The sequence below is a fragment of the Dermacentor albipictus genome, chromosome 1 (genome assembly GCF_038994185.2).
Source record: "Dermacentor albipictus isolate Rhodes 1998 colony chromosome 1, USDA_Dalb.pri_finalv2, whole genome shotgun sequence".
Lineage (NCBI taxonomy): Eukaryota > Metazoa > Arthropoda > Arachnida > Ixodida > Ixodidae > Dermacentor > Dermacentor albipictus.
The window spans coordinates 448,113,612-448,128,130 of record NC_091821.1 but is presented as its reverse complement, the minus strand read 5'-3'; the positions used below and the strand labels follow the sequence as shown (position 1 = coordinate 448,128,130).

The window sequence follows — 14,519 nt, the reverse complement described above, 5'->3', positions numbered from 1 at the left end:
TTGCTTGGGCGTCGCCCCCCCCCCCCCCCGCCCCTCCCTAGCATGGACGCTTATAGAAGAAGAGTATCACGACAAGCGTCTTTCGCCTTCTCACTCTTGTCGCATCAATCGCCACGCTTTTGACGAGAACGGACTCTCGCGCAGCGCCGCCCTGAAAAGCCGAACGCAGCTGCAACCCCCCCCCCCCCCCCCCCCCGAGCCACATTGGCTGCGCTGACTGGCCTTCAGCTGCGCTGTACGTTGAGCCGCTGTCGCTGCGGCGCTGGCCCGTGACGAACGTTCGGGAAAGCCGCGCCGCACCGCTTTAGACGGATCACGGTCAAATCTCCGCACTCGCGTTCGCTTGCGTGTAAAGAAAAAAAAAGATAACGCGGCGAAGGCTTGGCGGTCTTTAGAGACCTCGTTTTAAGACCATACCTTTCGGACAGCGTTTGGGGTCTCTTTAGACTAGACGTCTGAAATGCGCTGTCGTTGGTGGCTAGAGTGCCACGTTTCCTTTCGGCGTCTTTCCTGCGCTACGCTATGCGCTTGGCCTGCTTACGTTTTCACCGTCTCGCTATTTAAATGCGGTCCGGCATAATCATCTCATATCAATAACATGGGGTAAGCTAGCTATCACGACCTATAGCGGGAAGCGTCAGCGGTAGTCCGTTTTGAACGTTTCCGAGTAGGTCGATAACAAACGAGAAAAAAAGCAAAAAACAGACACACTGACACGCCTAGAGCTAACCTAGGGTAAATTTTTTTTCTGTTCTGGGCAGCTCGCAACATTTATTTAAAGTTTTCTGTGCACGCTGCAAATACCTTCGTGGTGGTGGTGGTGATGATGATGACTGGCATGCCCTTTGAAACGGGGCTGGGACACATGGTCCCCTAGTCTGCTTGATTTATTCTGCTTTTGGTACATCTATCGTTATCTAGCCCTTCTCCTATCTGATCTCGATCTTAAATTTCCACATGAAACTTCTATCACTATATGGTACCGTTACCTGCACTTGCAATTATTCCGGTTCTATCAAGCTCTTTTGTTTTTCTTCCACCAGCACTCTACTTGCCTTTTATATCGACTGCTGACCCGTTAATCCTTCCATCTGTTAATCCTAGCCCTTCTGGAAGCTGGACACTCCCTGCGGGTTTCGCTGAGTCACTATGTCTTGGTAATCCATTACGATGTGACGAGTAGTTTCCGGACTTCTTTTTACAGCCCACATATGCGTCATCCTGTGACGCATATTTGCTCCGGCACGTTTTTTTTTCTCAGCCAGCCAGCTAGGGCCTGAAATAGCAAGGCACACCCCTTTGCGCTGTCATAAAGATTTCCCCTTCGAAATTCTTTTTCCCCATTCTTGTAAATCTTCATGGTCTTCTTGTTTCCATCCTTTGCATCCAATCTACCATGTCTTTTTCTCTCACTCTTTCTTTATGATTTCTGCTTATCTATTTACACTTTCAATAACCCTGTACTAGGTTTCCGACTTTGTTCGCCTTTTCCTCCATTCCGTGTCCACGCCATCGGGGCACCGTTATTTGTGCACTTTCGCCGGCCATTTCTTTGCATCCATGTTCCTTACTCTGAAAGCTTTGTTTCTGTAGGCTTCTCCGACTTCAAAAGAAGCCTAACCCACGTAACCTTGCACTGCCTCATTTGTGGTTTTACCCTGGACCTACAAGATCAGTCGGCCCGCCGCCATCTTGGTTAATCTCTAATCCCGACAGGATTTCTGACTTATTGCCGAGAATGGTATTTGTGAACGTCAGCGCTGGCACGATTACACTTTTCAAGATTCCTCGCACCACCTCGTGTTTATTGTAGCCCCAAAGTGCTCTATGTTTAATAATTGCTACGTTACGCTTCCCTTTCATTTTTAGGTTATCTTGGTACGCGCTTGAGCTGGTCTTTCTTTCGCTTAAGTGTACCCCCAGGTAGCTGTATTGCTTGGCAATTAGTTTGACTGCCTGTTGAAATGATACCACGTCATTACTTGTCTCTTCGTTAAAGACTCTAATTCCCGACCCCGCAGGGGCGTCTGCGTGAGCAGGCGTTTGGTGTGTTGCGACACCACGGACCCGAGCCCACGAGGGTTGGACCCTCCCGCGTGTAGCCGTGCGCGGCTTAGCCGTGTCCGGGGAAAAGGGGATCCTGGAGGTTGAGCCAATGCCGGGTGTTTGGACCTTTACGGCCCCCCGGGGGCGGCAACACACCTCTTTGGCCTCGGCTTCACGTAGACGGCACCCCCGGACTGACCCACCCGGGGGAAATCGGTAGTCGCCTTTTCCTATCTCTCTCTTCTCAAACCTTCGTCTTTATCTCTCACTTTACATCTTTCCTGTCTTCTTCTCTCTTCCATTTACTTCCTTTCTTCACGGCGGCAAGGGTTAACCTTGTGTGGATATCCTACCTTGGGTACACCATATTTGGTTATAGCGACGGCGTACGGCTGGCGTCGTGCAGGCTTGGACACAAGCCCTGCCGCGTCCCCTCGTTGGGCTCCGTGGTGGGCGGTCGGCGCTGTTGCCGAACATACTTATTTTCTATGGCAGCACAAACCTCTGTCGTCTATGATCGGCGTCTGAAAAGATGCCGCACCGAAGTACCATTCCATTTCTCCTTTCGGAGCAACGCCCCAACCTTCCCCAAGTACTATGTAGTTCATAGCGAAAGCAACATGCCAGTAAGAAAACTCTCACCATTCCTTGTCGCCAAATGCTTGAAAGAAAAAATCGGACTGACGTACAAAGCCTCCAAAATGTCTAGCGGGGACCTCCTCCTAGAACTGAATGATAAAGACCAAGCAGAGAAGCTCACTGACCTTACCAGTATTGGCGACGCCACAGTGACAATTTCACCACATAGAACACTGAACACAAGCCGGGGAGTGATATCTGAAGAAGATTTTATTGGATTGAGCGATGAGGAACTCCTTGAGGGTTTCCAAGAACAAAATGTCACCAAAGTGCAAAGAATAGTAATCCGCAGAAACGATCAAGAAATCCCCACTAAACATGTTATACTCACCTTCGGAACAAGCGTAATGCCTACCTCTCTCGATGCCGGTTATGTCAAAGTCAATGTGAGACCATATATCCCGAACCCCAGACGATGCTTCAAATGCCAAAGATTCGGACATGCTTCACACGCATGCCGAGGGCAAACAACTTGTGCTAAATGCAGCGCCAACGATCACCAATCTGAGCATTGCACCTCTTCACCATTTTGTGTTAACTGCAAAGGAGACCATCCGGCCTACTCGCGGTCGTGCCCATGCTGGAAAAAGGAAAAGGAGATCATTGCACTAACTGTAAAAGAAAAAATCTCGTTCTTCGAAGCCAGAAAACGACTGTCGTACCTTTCGCGACGCAGTTATGCCGATGTGACGCAGGCGGGGGCAGCGTCACAGAGGCCTCCGGAGTCCTCCGAGCCCACGCGCAGTGGTGCCACAGTGACTCCTCCCGCCCCCGTGATGGAAGCAGCCGACGCTGCTCCATCCTCTTCCCAGGCCCTGCAAACACCAGCCCCGCAGGGCCCTAAGATAAAGCGAACCCCAAGGCCCGAGGCACGTGTCTCGGCGCCAAACTCTCGGTCCTCCAGCGCCTCAGAGAGAGCAATGGAGGTCGAAACAAAAGCCCCGGTGTCCTCGACACCAAAGGACAAGCGCTCTCTCGAGCGCGGAAAGAGGGACAGAATCCCAATAACAACTCTAAATAAGAAAGCGATAACCTAAGGGTTATCGCTCTATTGTATCTGCCTTCTTCAGATCCATGTCACCTAACATCTTTCTTATCTCCCATTCACTCGTTAATATCATTTTTTACCTTTCAATTTTATGATGGCTTTTATGATCCATTGGAACTGTAGAGGTCTCTTACATAACTTAGGTGACATAAAAGACCTGTTGATAAACTTCTCTCCTGTGGCCCTGTGCTTACAGGAAACCAACCTAGGCGATAAACACAAAAACATTTTAAAAGGTTTCACTATTGTACGGCGCGACCGTACTCAGGCAAACCGGCTGTCGGGTGGTGTAGCCATAGTTCTTCCAGGTGGTATAGCAGCCAGAGAAGTTCCCATTAACACTCATATAGAAGTCGTTGCTGTCACCGTTTTAGCTCACAAAACCATCACCATCTGTTCAGTATACATTCCGCCGCATTCACATTTTACCGTAAGAGACCTAGAGTTAATTTTAAACCAGCTACCCGAACCATTTTTAATAGGCGGTGATTTTAATTCTCATAACACGTTATGGGGTAGTAAAACTACTGACAACAGGGGTCAAACGCTTGAAGATTTTATCCTAACAAATGACATATGCCTTTTAAACACCGGTGCCGCAACTAACTACTCCCCAAGCACAGGAGCTATGAGTTGCATAGATCTGGCACTATGCTCTCCATCACTTCTTTGCGATTTCCAGTGGAATGTTATTGAGAACCCCTATGGTAGTGACCATATGCCTGGTATCATTAAAAGAACATCTCCTTTTCCTACCATCCCACTGAGGCCACCCCGTTGGAAACTCCATCTAGCAGACTGGCCTCTCTTTACTGAGAAGGCCACTCTGGATAACATATCACATGAGCTAGCCATAGATGAAATGAACGATCAGATCACCGCCTGTATACTTGCGGCAGCAGCAGAAGCAATCCCACAATCGTCAGGCTTCCTAAGAAAAAACCTAAAACCCTGGTGGACGAAAGAATGTACGCAAACAAAAAAACTACAAAACAAAGCGTGGGGTATCTTTCGGCGATACCCAACACAAGATAATCTACTCTCTTTCAAAAAAGCAAAAGCGAAAGCCAGGTACACACGCAGACAAGCAGAAAGACAGTCATGGAAAAATTATGTATCGTCTATAAATAGTTCAATAACATCCAAACGAATGTGGGATCAGCTTCGCAAGTTTAGAGGCGATTACGCTTCTTACACTATCCCCATACTGTCACCTCCAGGCACACAAACAAATATAGAACAACAAGCAGACATATTAGGGCAACATTTTCATGATATATCAAGCTCGAAAAACTACTCTGCTGCATTCCTGAAACATAAGCAATTAGCAGAAAAGCTAAAGCTTCCGACCACAGGAAGTTCAGAAAGACTCTATAATGGTGCTTTAACACTTCCAGAAATCAACAGAGTAATTACTAGTGGCAAGAAAACAGCACCCGGTCCGGACAGGGTACACTATTCAATGCTAGCTCACCTATCCCCTAAAGCAGTTGAGACCTTGCTTCATTTCTTCAACATAATCTGGGAAACGGGAAAAATGCCCAAAGAGTGGAAGAAAGCTATCATAATCCCGTTCTTGAAATCTGGAAAACCTCCCACAACAGCAACCAGTTATAGACCCATAGCACTCACAAGTTGTCTCGCAAAGTCCTATGAAGCCATTATCAACATAAGATTAACATACGTCCTTGAAACAGACAACATGCTAGATAACCATCAGTGTGGATACAAGAAAGGTTGCTCTACAACAGACCACCTAGTTCGGCTAGAAGACGAGATACGTGCGGCCTTCCTACACAAGCAGTATTGTCTCACAGTTTTCTTTGATCTTGAAAAGGCGTACGACACAACATGGAGGTTTGGTATCTTAAGGGACTTAGCAGACTTAGGAATCCGGGGTAGAATGCTGAAATGTCTGGCCGATTTCATGTCGAACCGAACATTCCAGGTGCGTTTAGGAACGGCGCTGTCACGTGTATTCATTCAGGAAAATGGTGTGCCACAAGGATGCGTGCTAAGCACAACACTCTTTATAGTAAAAATGAACTCTGTTAACAAAGTCATTCCCCCATCTGTTATGCACTCCATATACGTCGATGATCTGCAAATAGCGTGCCGCGCCTCAAACTTACAAACATGTGAAAGGCAGCTCCAGATAACAATTAATAAACTAACCCAGTGGGCTGAGAAAAATGGCTTCCGCTTCTCCACTCAAAAAACCGTTACCTTGCTATTCTCGCAAAAACGAGGATTGTACTTAGACCCGGTTCTAAAATTGAATGATGTCGCGCTGCCGGTAAAACAAGAATATAAATTCTTGGGAGTAATCTTTGATAAAAAACTAAACTTCCTAGCCCACATTAAAACACTAAAGATTAAGGCAAATAAAGCATTGAATATCCTAAAGGTTTTGTCTCATAAGCACTGGGGTTCCGACCGAATCTGCCTTCTACGTATTTACCGGTCTCTTGTGCGTAGCCTTCTAGACTATGGCTCCGTGGTTTATGGCTCAGCCAGGCAGTCTTACATCCAACTACTTGATCCAGTACATAACCTTGGATTGCGACTGGCAAGTGGTGCCTACAGAACGTCACCCATTCAAAGTTTATATGTTGAGTGTAATGAATCCTCGTTACAGCAGCGCAGAGCATTACTAACATTCTCTTACCTACTCAGAATTCAGTCATCACCGCAACACATATGCTACAACATTCTTACACAGTGCAACTCACGCTTACACTACACAAATAAACCGAACATGATTAGGCCACTTGTCCTGCGGTATGAGCAATACTGTCGGGATTACGACATCCCCCAAGAAGTCCTCCAGGTTGCCAAGAAACCACAACGATTGGCCCCATGGTACAATTTCACACAGTTGTGCGACTGGACATTAACACATTTAAAGAAAAGAAACACTCCACACGAACACATCATACAAGAATTCCGCGCTCTTCAGGACAAGTATAAAAATCACATGGAATTCTACACGGATGGCTCCAAAACAAAAGAACACGTGGGTGTAGGGGCAGTAACAGAAAATTGGGAAACAAGTATTCGTCTACGAAAACATGCTTCTGTTTTCACTGCTGAAGTTTATGCGGTATGGGTCATAGTTAAAAAGATTATCACTGGCAAGCACAAAAACACAGTCATATACACTGATTCCTTAAGTACACTGAAGGCTCTAAATCTGAAATGTGAGTGTGAACCCCTGTTAGGGGATATACTAAAGATGGTCGCGCTTAATAAATACGGGAGATCAATCCGCTTCTGCTGGGTACCAAGTCATGTTGGGATACCGGGTAACGAAGCAGCCGATAGATGTGCATCGATGGCAGCGAACAAAGAGATAACAAACACAACACTTCCGTACAAAGATAGCATCCGCGCGATTAGAAAAGCCTTAACGACGAAATGGCAACACGAATGGGACCGTTGTGCTGACAACAAACTACATCTCACGAAACCCATTGTTGGCAAGTGGAAGTCATGCTATCATCAGGAGCGATTCATCGAAGTAGTTTTGTGTCGGCTACGCATTGGGCACACACACCTCACACACAATTACCTACTTACAAAAGAAGACACACCAACATGCGAGAAATGTCAACAGCCACTAACAGTTATGCACATATTACTCACATGTACGCAGACTGAAACACACAGACGAGCACGTTTGCAAAAATTATATCAACTACACATACCTTTACACCCTGCTCTAATTTTAGGTGATGATCCGCTAGTCCCATTATGTGACGTCCGTAAATTTCTAAACGACACTGGATTTTTACATAAAATCTAGATTATTAACAGAGCTTTTTCCTTCATTCACTGGTTTTTAAAACACCTCGTGTTTGGCGCAGCATAGCCTCAGCCGCTTTTGCGCCATTAAACCCCATTTAACTAAATAACTAACTATCTAATTCCCGATTTCTATGTGCTAAGCATGAGGCCTAAAGATGCGTCGCTGCATTCGTGCTGACATTCGCAAGCCGCTGTACATCACTTCCAGTATCCACTAGTAGCACTATGTCTTCCGCATACACCAGCTCAGGGATTTTCTGTTGTACCTTTTGCCTATTAAGGATGCAAGGATAGATTAAAACCTATATCACTGTATTTCAGTCGTCCTTATATGCTCTTAAATTAAAGCATGCACAGCAATAGAGACAGGACAACATCGTTTCAATCCTCAGTGATTTTCCGCAACCTCATTGCATTTCTGGTCTTCTCACGCGATTTATACTTGATTGTTCCTATAAGTGTGCTTTAACGGCTCCTTGAAATCGTCGTCTATGTTCTCTTGCTTGGGAATATTCCATAGCAATTCCCTGTGTACGTTTTAGTAAGCTCCCTTAATCTCTAGAAATGTTATTCATAAAGGGCTATTTGGAGCTATTGAAATCTTTATGCATAGCGTTAGTACAAATAAATTAATTATCCTCTAAACATCTACCTGCTCTTAACCTATTCTTTAGTTCGTGTGCTGCATTTACATGTATTAAAGTTCGAGTTGAACGGTAAGACATTGGGTTTCCTTTGGTTCCGAATTGCAGTATTGAGTAAAAAGGCACATAAATTTGCCATTCTCTTCGAAAGAAATAGAGGTAAGGTAAACTTTATTAAAAAAAAAGGTATTGATAAATACGCTTCAAAGCAAATATTCGGTGCTCGGCCACACGTTGCGTTGTATTGACGTTTGTTATCGACCAGGCCGTCGAACTCCGACTTTCAACGCCGCACGAAAGGCGCTGCGAAGCTGCTCCAAAGCTTCCGAGTCACCTGCGATTGTATCACTTACATGTATGCGTACACGATAACAGCGAAACATTTTCACCCGTAAGTAACGTTCCATCACTGAACTCTTATCCCTTATCTATCTGAGGGAATATAAGGCTCTTCTATAAAAAATACAGGACTAAAATATGTATACGCAAATTACGCTCAATGCGAGTTAAAAGAACCATGCGTGCTTAGCGCCACAAGGCTACTACGAAGGAAAGATTTATGCGAGAGAACAACTCACCGGGGCAGCTCGGAACAAGTCTGTGGCGTTCAGCTGGTGAGCATGAGACAGTGGGTTCGGCTTCCAACCCGATGTGGGCGTAAAGCAAGAACGCTCATGTACCGAGCTTTGGGTGTCTGTTACCATGGCAATTCCGTTTTTCACTAATTTAGAATGCTTGGATTGAAAGTTTAGCAACGACTTCGAAGATCTTGAGGAGTACTGCCAACAAACATGATTTTGTTCGAAGGTCAAGGAAATGTCATGAAACTGAATTACGCGTCGCTGAGGAAATTCCTTGGTAAACTTTAATCCTCCCCCATAAAGTTTAAATTGCTCACTTACTGAGGTAGCAGCGGAATCGAATTCTTCCCTATTGCAGAAAATCAGGTAATCATCAAAGTAACGAAATATCTTGATAACGCTATCACCAAAACTTTCAATCCAAGCATTCTAAATTAGTAAAAAACGGAATTGCCATGTCGTGCCTTAAGTCTTCCCTCCCCAGATCCTGCATGCACAAAATGAGCGCCAGTTTTAATGCGCAGGTCCGGCGCCTATGAGAAGCAGGTTATCCTAGTGTAGCGGTGGCCACTGTGGCTGAGCGCCTAAAGAAGTCGGTTTCGAGAGGGACGGACGTGATTACAGAAAGCAGTAATAGCAAAAAAAGAGTAGTGGCTATTCCGTATATTCATTTAGTGTCACACAGGCTTAAAAAAGTTGCAAGTATATATGATGTTAATGTTGCTTTCACTGCTCCCAATAAGCTAGGTAAGATATGCGCTGCCGTACAGAATAAAAAGGAGTGGGTAAAAGGCAAAAAAAAACAAACAGATATTTGTCCAGTGAAGCACAATAAGAACAACAGTTTTACTGACTGTCGTATGGGTGTGGTTTATAACATTCCCCTTAGCTGTGGCTACGTAGGGCAAACGGGACGGTGTATCAATCAGAGGCTAATGGAACATAAAAGGTCGTTAACCGGTGGATCGCCTTCTAATCTTTCGCTACATTGCCGAGATTGTAACTGCACGCCAGAGTTAGATGAATGCGCGATATTGTACAGGCATAAGAATGAAGATACGCGTCCTATGGTAGAAGCATGGCATATCTGTAATGGTGGAAGTACGTGCGTGAGTCAGCCTTCGATTACGTTACATAAGGAAGAGATTAAGTGCCTTAACAGTTATCTCTCACGTAGACCGGCACGTGTATCCGATTGACACGCGGTGTTGCCATTCCTGAGCATGCGCAGATGAGTTTTGTGTCTTTCTTTTTTCACCTCAGTGCTCCCTTCAGTTGATAGTCGGCGTTCGTGTTGTCCACTTCTCTACTCTTGTGTCCTGTCTGCACGCCTCACTTCTATTTTGTATAGAATACACCACAGCTTCTGTGCAAACCACAAAACAGGGCTCCGGTGACTTATCGTGCACCGTTGATGCTTTATCGGCTCTTCTGCAGAGGCTTTTCAGTTTTCAGCTTTTTTTTCTTGCGAGAGTAATGGCTACTTGTTGGAGTATTCCGGCTCAAGGACTAGAATTATGCCATCGGCAACAAGCTATTTTTAAAAGTTGTGTATAGCCTAAAACATATCAGGTATAGCTTATACAGAAAGTGCGTGATCCTCTATTGCAACTCATGCACTGTCCAAGTTCAGTAAATCTTTTGGTTATACTATAGTTGGTCGTAAGTGGCCAGAAACGCAACATATGTACGTTTGTCGTGAGCAACTGCAGTGGGATGGCTCGTTGATACCAACTAGAGACATGACGAAGCGATTCATAATTTGTTGTTACGTTGGAGACGTCAATCAGTGGGGAAACCTTAGTGTGGTCACACAAACAAAAACAGTCCTCAAAAGTAATAAATGTTCTCATGCGTAGAAATATTCGGAAATAGGATTTTTATCTGTTACACGATCACGTTGTTCCTAAAATATTTAACAAGGAGAGGTGGGCTAATTGGTGGTCGATATAGGAATGAATTATGTACTCGCGCAAACGACAACGGACGAAGAAGAAAACACACCGGAGAAGCGTGGATGGGAAGGAAGAACAAGGCCCATTGAACTAGAAAGTAACATATTTAAAGGGACACTAAAGTGAAAAATGATTTCTTCTGCATAAGTAGATTACCATTCTACAACACCAAAAACACCACTCTTACAACGATAAGACGTTTGGAAAGCCAGAAAAAGCGCAAGAACGAAATACGGGTGGCGACGCCTACTTGAGTTCCCGCACCTGGGTGCTGTGGCGTCTTGGATTTCGATGGCATCTTCTAGGGCCTACTAATTATACATAGCGGTACAGATTGACTACACTGTGTTCTAAGGGAACCAAATATTAAACATGGCAAGTTTCGGGAACCCTTATTCAGCCAACGCTGCCCAAATGCGAAAACACACTTTGGAATCCCCGACGTCACGCTGACGTACCAGCACTGGGGTTTCGGCGCGAAACTCAAATTCTGATATTTGGACCTTCATTTTCTTATCTAATAATCAAACTATTTTTTAAATGACTGTCTGCAAGGTTCTCAAGCAATGCTCCATTAGTCTAAAGTGATTTATTGTTTCGCTTCAGTGGTACCTTTAAGAGTGATAGGCGGGCCAGAATATTGTTTCTAAACGCTCTTATATCATGAAGCAGGGTTATTTTGTAATAAATCTTACATCAGACGACATCCTGTATCGCAGCAAGAACGTTCGTTACACTTGCAACTTGACCTTAAGAGCCTTAGATCCTATACGCTTATGGTAGTAAGAACACCCTTCTTCACTGGTGTTCAAACGGTGCTCAACACCCATTTTACCACCCTTAGGGATATGAACATTTTATTATGATATCATGTCGTCACCCACGCCCTTATGTTACGGGCAGCCATGAGCAAATCGGCGCTAGACAGGTGTAATTGAAGGTGCAAAAGCGGGAAACACCGTTCAGGGTGTAAACATTTTACTGTGCTGCATAGCCTGCTCTGTGGAAATGTTGGAAGCAAAATTTATAAATTGTATATTGCGGCAGTGTATTTACTTATTTATGCAACTATGCTGAGAAACACAGAGTGTTAGTAATGAAATGTAACTGTACCGTTGTCTCGTTTGCAGTGAAGAATACTGATGTTGCATCTTCTATATGGCAGAAGAGATGGCTAGACAGAGCGATGTTGAAACCGCAGGTATGTTTATTTACAGTCTCATAAATATGGCTTTATGAAGAAAGCTATCCGTGGTAGCCATGTCCATAGCCAATGAGCTTGTATCCATGCCCGTAGCCGCCGTAACCACCGTGACCATATCCTCCGTAACCACCGTATCCTCCGTAGCCGCCATATCCTCCATAGCCGCCGTATCCTCCGTAGCCGCCGTAACCTCCGTAGCCGCCGTATCCTCCGTGACCATACCCTCCGTAGCCGCCGTAGCCACCATAGCCGCCATATCCACCGTAACCGCCGTATCCACCGTAGCCGCCGTATCCACCATAGCCACCATAGCCGTGTCCATAGCCATAGCCAGCCGCGACAGCAGCAATCATAGCCGAGAGGGCAAGCAATGACATCTGAAAGCAAGCGAACAGATTTGCCTATGTAGAACCTCGGCAAAAATGTGCACTTTTGAATTTCTGTACTTGGAATACCAAAGAGGCAAACATAATGCAATTATCACACATGACTATGGATTCTTAACATGAAATGTCTCTTCCTCACATTTTTTTATCGTGATGTACACAAGTGTATGTATCAAAACGTTTATTTAAAAGAAAAAAATGCAGAAAGCGAGTGGGTGGAGCCCCTAGTCCAGGGCCCCACTGGCTTGAGCGGTCCGCCATGCTTGGTCGAGGAGCGCTAGTTGCATCTCCCGATCCTCGCTGGCGAGCCACGTCTCCCACTGCTCCCTTCCGGAAAGTTTGCCGGCTATTTTTGGTGTATTAATTTTGGGTGGCCTGTTCTGGCAGTCCCACGTAATGTGGGCGAGAGTTGGCCGGCCTCCGCACCAAGGACAGTTTACTGAATGAACGCAAGATCGCAATTTCTGCAGTTGCAACACTATTTGCAATCATGCTGTCTCCTGTCTCGCCACTGCACATCTTACAGGAAAATAACAGCGCTAATAATCGTGTCCTTTACTTTTTTTGGAAGTCAAATGGTCCAGTCATTTCATGACTGCGTTGCTTTTATCTTTCATACAATTAAAGCAAGTTAATGGGAAATCAGCGTGCACTGAGATATTTTTGTCCGCTTCGGCCCGCCAGTTCAATGAACAGAGCCGAAAGGGTTCCAAGGTTAGCCTTCAAAGTGAAAATCTCTGGCAACAGAAAATGGTTTTGCCAAAATATTTGCACAGCAACCACGAAGAAATATCGTCGTTGTTTTTGTATTGTTCGCCCATTTACCTACGTTTGGAGCGAAATCGATATTTGAAATCTGTGTTCATGCACTAGTGTACAGTCGAGCACGTGTACAAAGAACGCCTCTAGAACGGAACAACCTGTATAACGAAGGAATAACTCTGTCCCTGTTCCTGCGTGAGCTGTGTGCTGCGCGACTTTTACAATGGAGTGCCCTGCATAACGAAGGATTCTGGAGGCCCCAAGGACTTCGGTGTAAAGGCGCTCGGCTGTAATACGTGTTTCGGCAGCTTCAAGCACTTGAACTACTGCGTCTATGCTCGGGAGCTGTAAAAAAGCATGTCGTTAGATTTAGCCTCCTAAAATAAATAGGCAACAGCTAAGGACGCCTTTCCAGAAATTACGAGTGTGAACGTGCAGGCTATAGCAGCTTGCAAATGCTACGACCACTAATTTGTTTCTCTTTCAAAGTCATAAAAACTTCTGCACTCAAAAAGGAATCTATGTGCATTTGGTGCGGCTTCTCCTACTACACATCTAGGTTTCTGGCGTATCGCCGATGCTATAGAGCGTCAGATTCGTACTTCTTTTATTATTCTTAGGCTATATAGCTTTAGCTATTGAATGGCTGTCCTTAACATTCATTTCAAATCTGGTTCTTCAAGAAAAAGACAGCTTGAAGTTCGATTTAAGCGTAACGAAACTTGTTAGTTTCCCTAACATAACTGGCAAGCCGAATGCTTGAAGCATTGGAGCTACGAATAGTTTTTGAGACCGTGGAGTCTGACAAACTTGAGAACGATTGAATTCTGAAAGTAGAAGTGTAAACAAACTCTAAGGAATTTAACTTACCAGGGTCCTCATGGTTGTTTCTTTTTCGATAGGCGCTAAAGCGTTGCGATATGCTATTCGAGTGGGGGAGGGTGTTGCAGGAGGTGCTTGTTCTGCAGACAAGGTGCGGATGATGTCTGTCATCGAATGGCGAGCGGGCAGGTATATATACCTTGGCGGTCACGCATCAAGCGGCCTCTGTATGCACAGCGAGACAACGCAGCCGTCACTTCCGCTGGAGAGCGGGAATGGGCGTTGGTCGTTCACGAAGTACAAACAAGATCCGGAAGCTGCTTTGCAGCCTTCTATGAATCGTTGTTATCGTTGCACTTTTTAACGTGTCCTTAGCGCTTGGTGCATGAAAGCCGACGAAGAGGCCGTGAATTCCATCGCAAAATGGCGAGCAACGGCGAGAAGGGAACAAAAGTAAAGAAACTGGGTTTCCCTATAGCCGGAGCTTTTCGCGTGCTCGTTACGTCAACCTTGTTCTTGGCTTTACGAATGCCGTGGGCCCCGTCCATGCCTTCCTGTTTCTGTTAGCCGCTGTCGTGACTGTTGGCCCGTTACGGAATGACCCGCAAGCATTTAGCGCGTTTGC

General features: G+C 45.4%; 1 protein-coding gene across 1 annotated transcript; it reads right to left on the bottom strand.

The window, feature by feature from the left end:
• Positions 1-11,907: 11,907 nt before the first annotated feature.
• LOC135915360 (neuropeptide-like protein 33) lies at positions 11,908-14,054 on the bottom strand. Its single transcript, XM_065448389.1, has 2 exons — positions 13,943-14,054; positions 11,908-12,301 (listed from the first exon to the last, which is right to left on the bottom strand). The coding sequence occupies exons 1-2, from the start codon at positions 13,952-13,954 to the stop codon at positions 11,966-11,968; spliced, it is 348 nt and encodes a 115-aa protein (XP_065304461.1). The 5' UTR covers positions 13,955-14,054; the 3' UTR covers positions 11,908-11,965.
• Between the last annotated feature and the right edge of the window lie 465 nt (positions 14,055-14,519).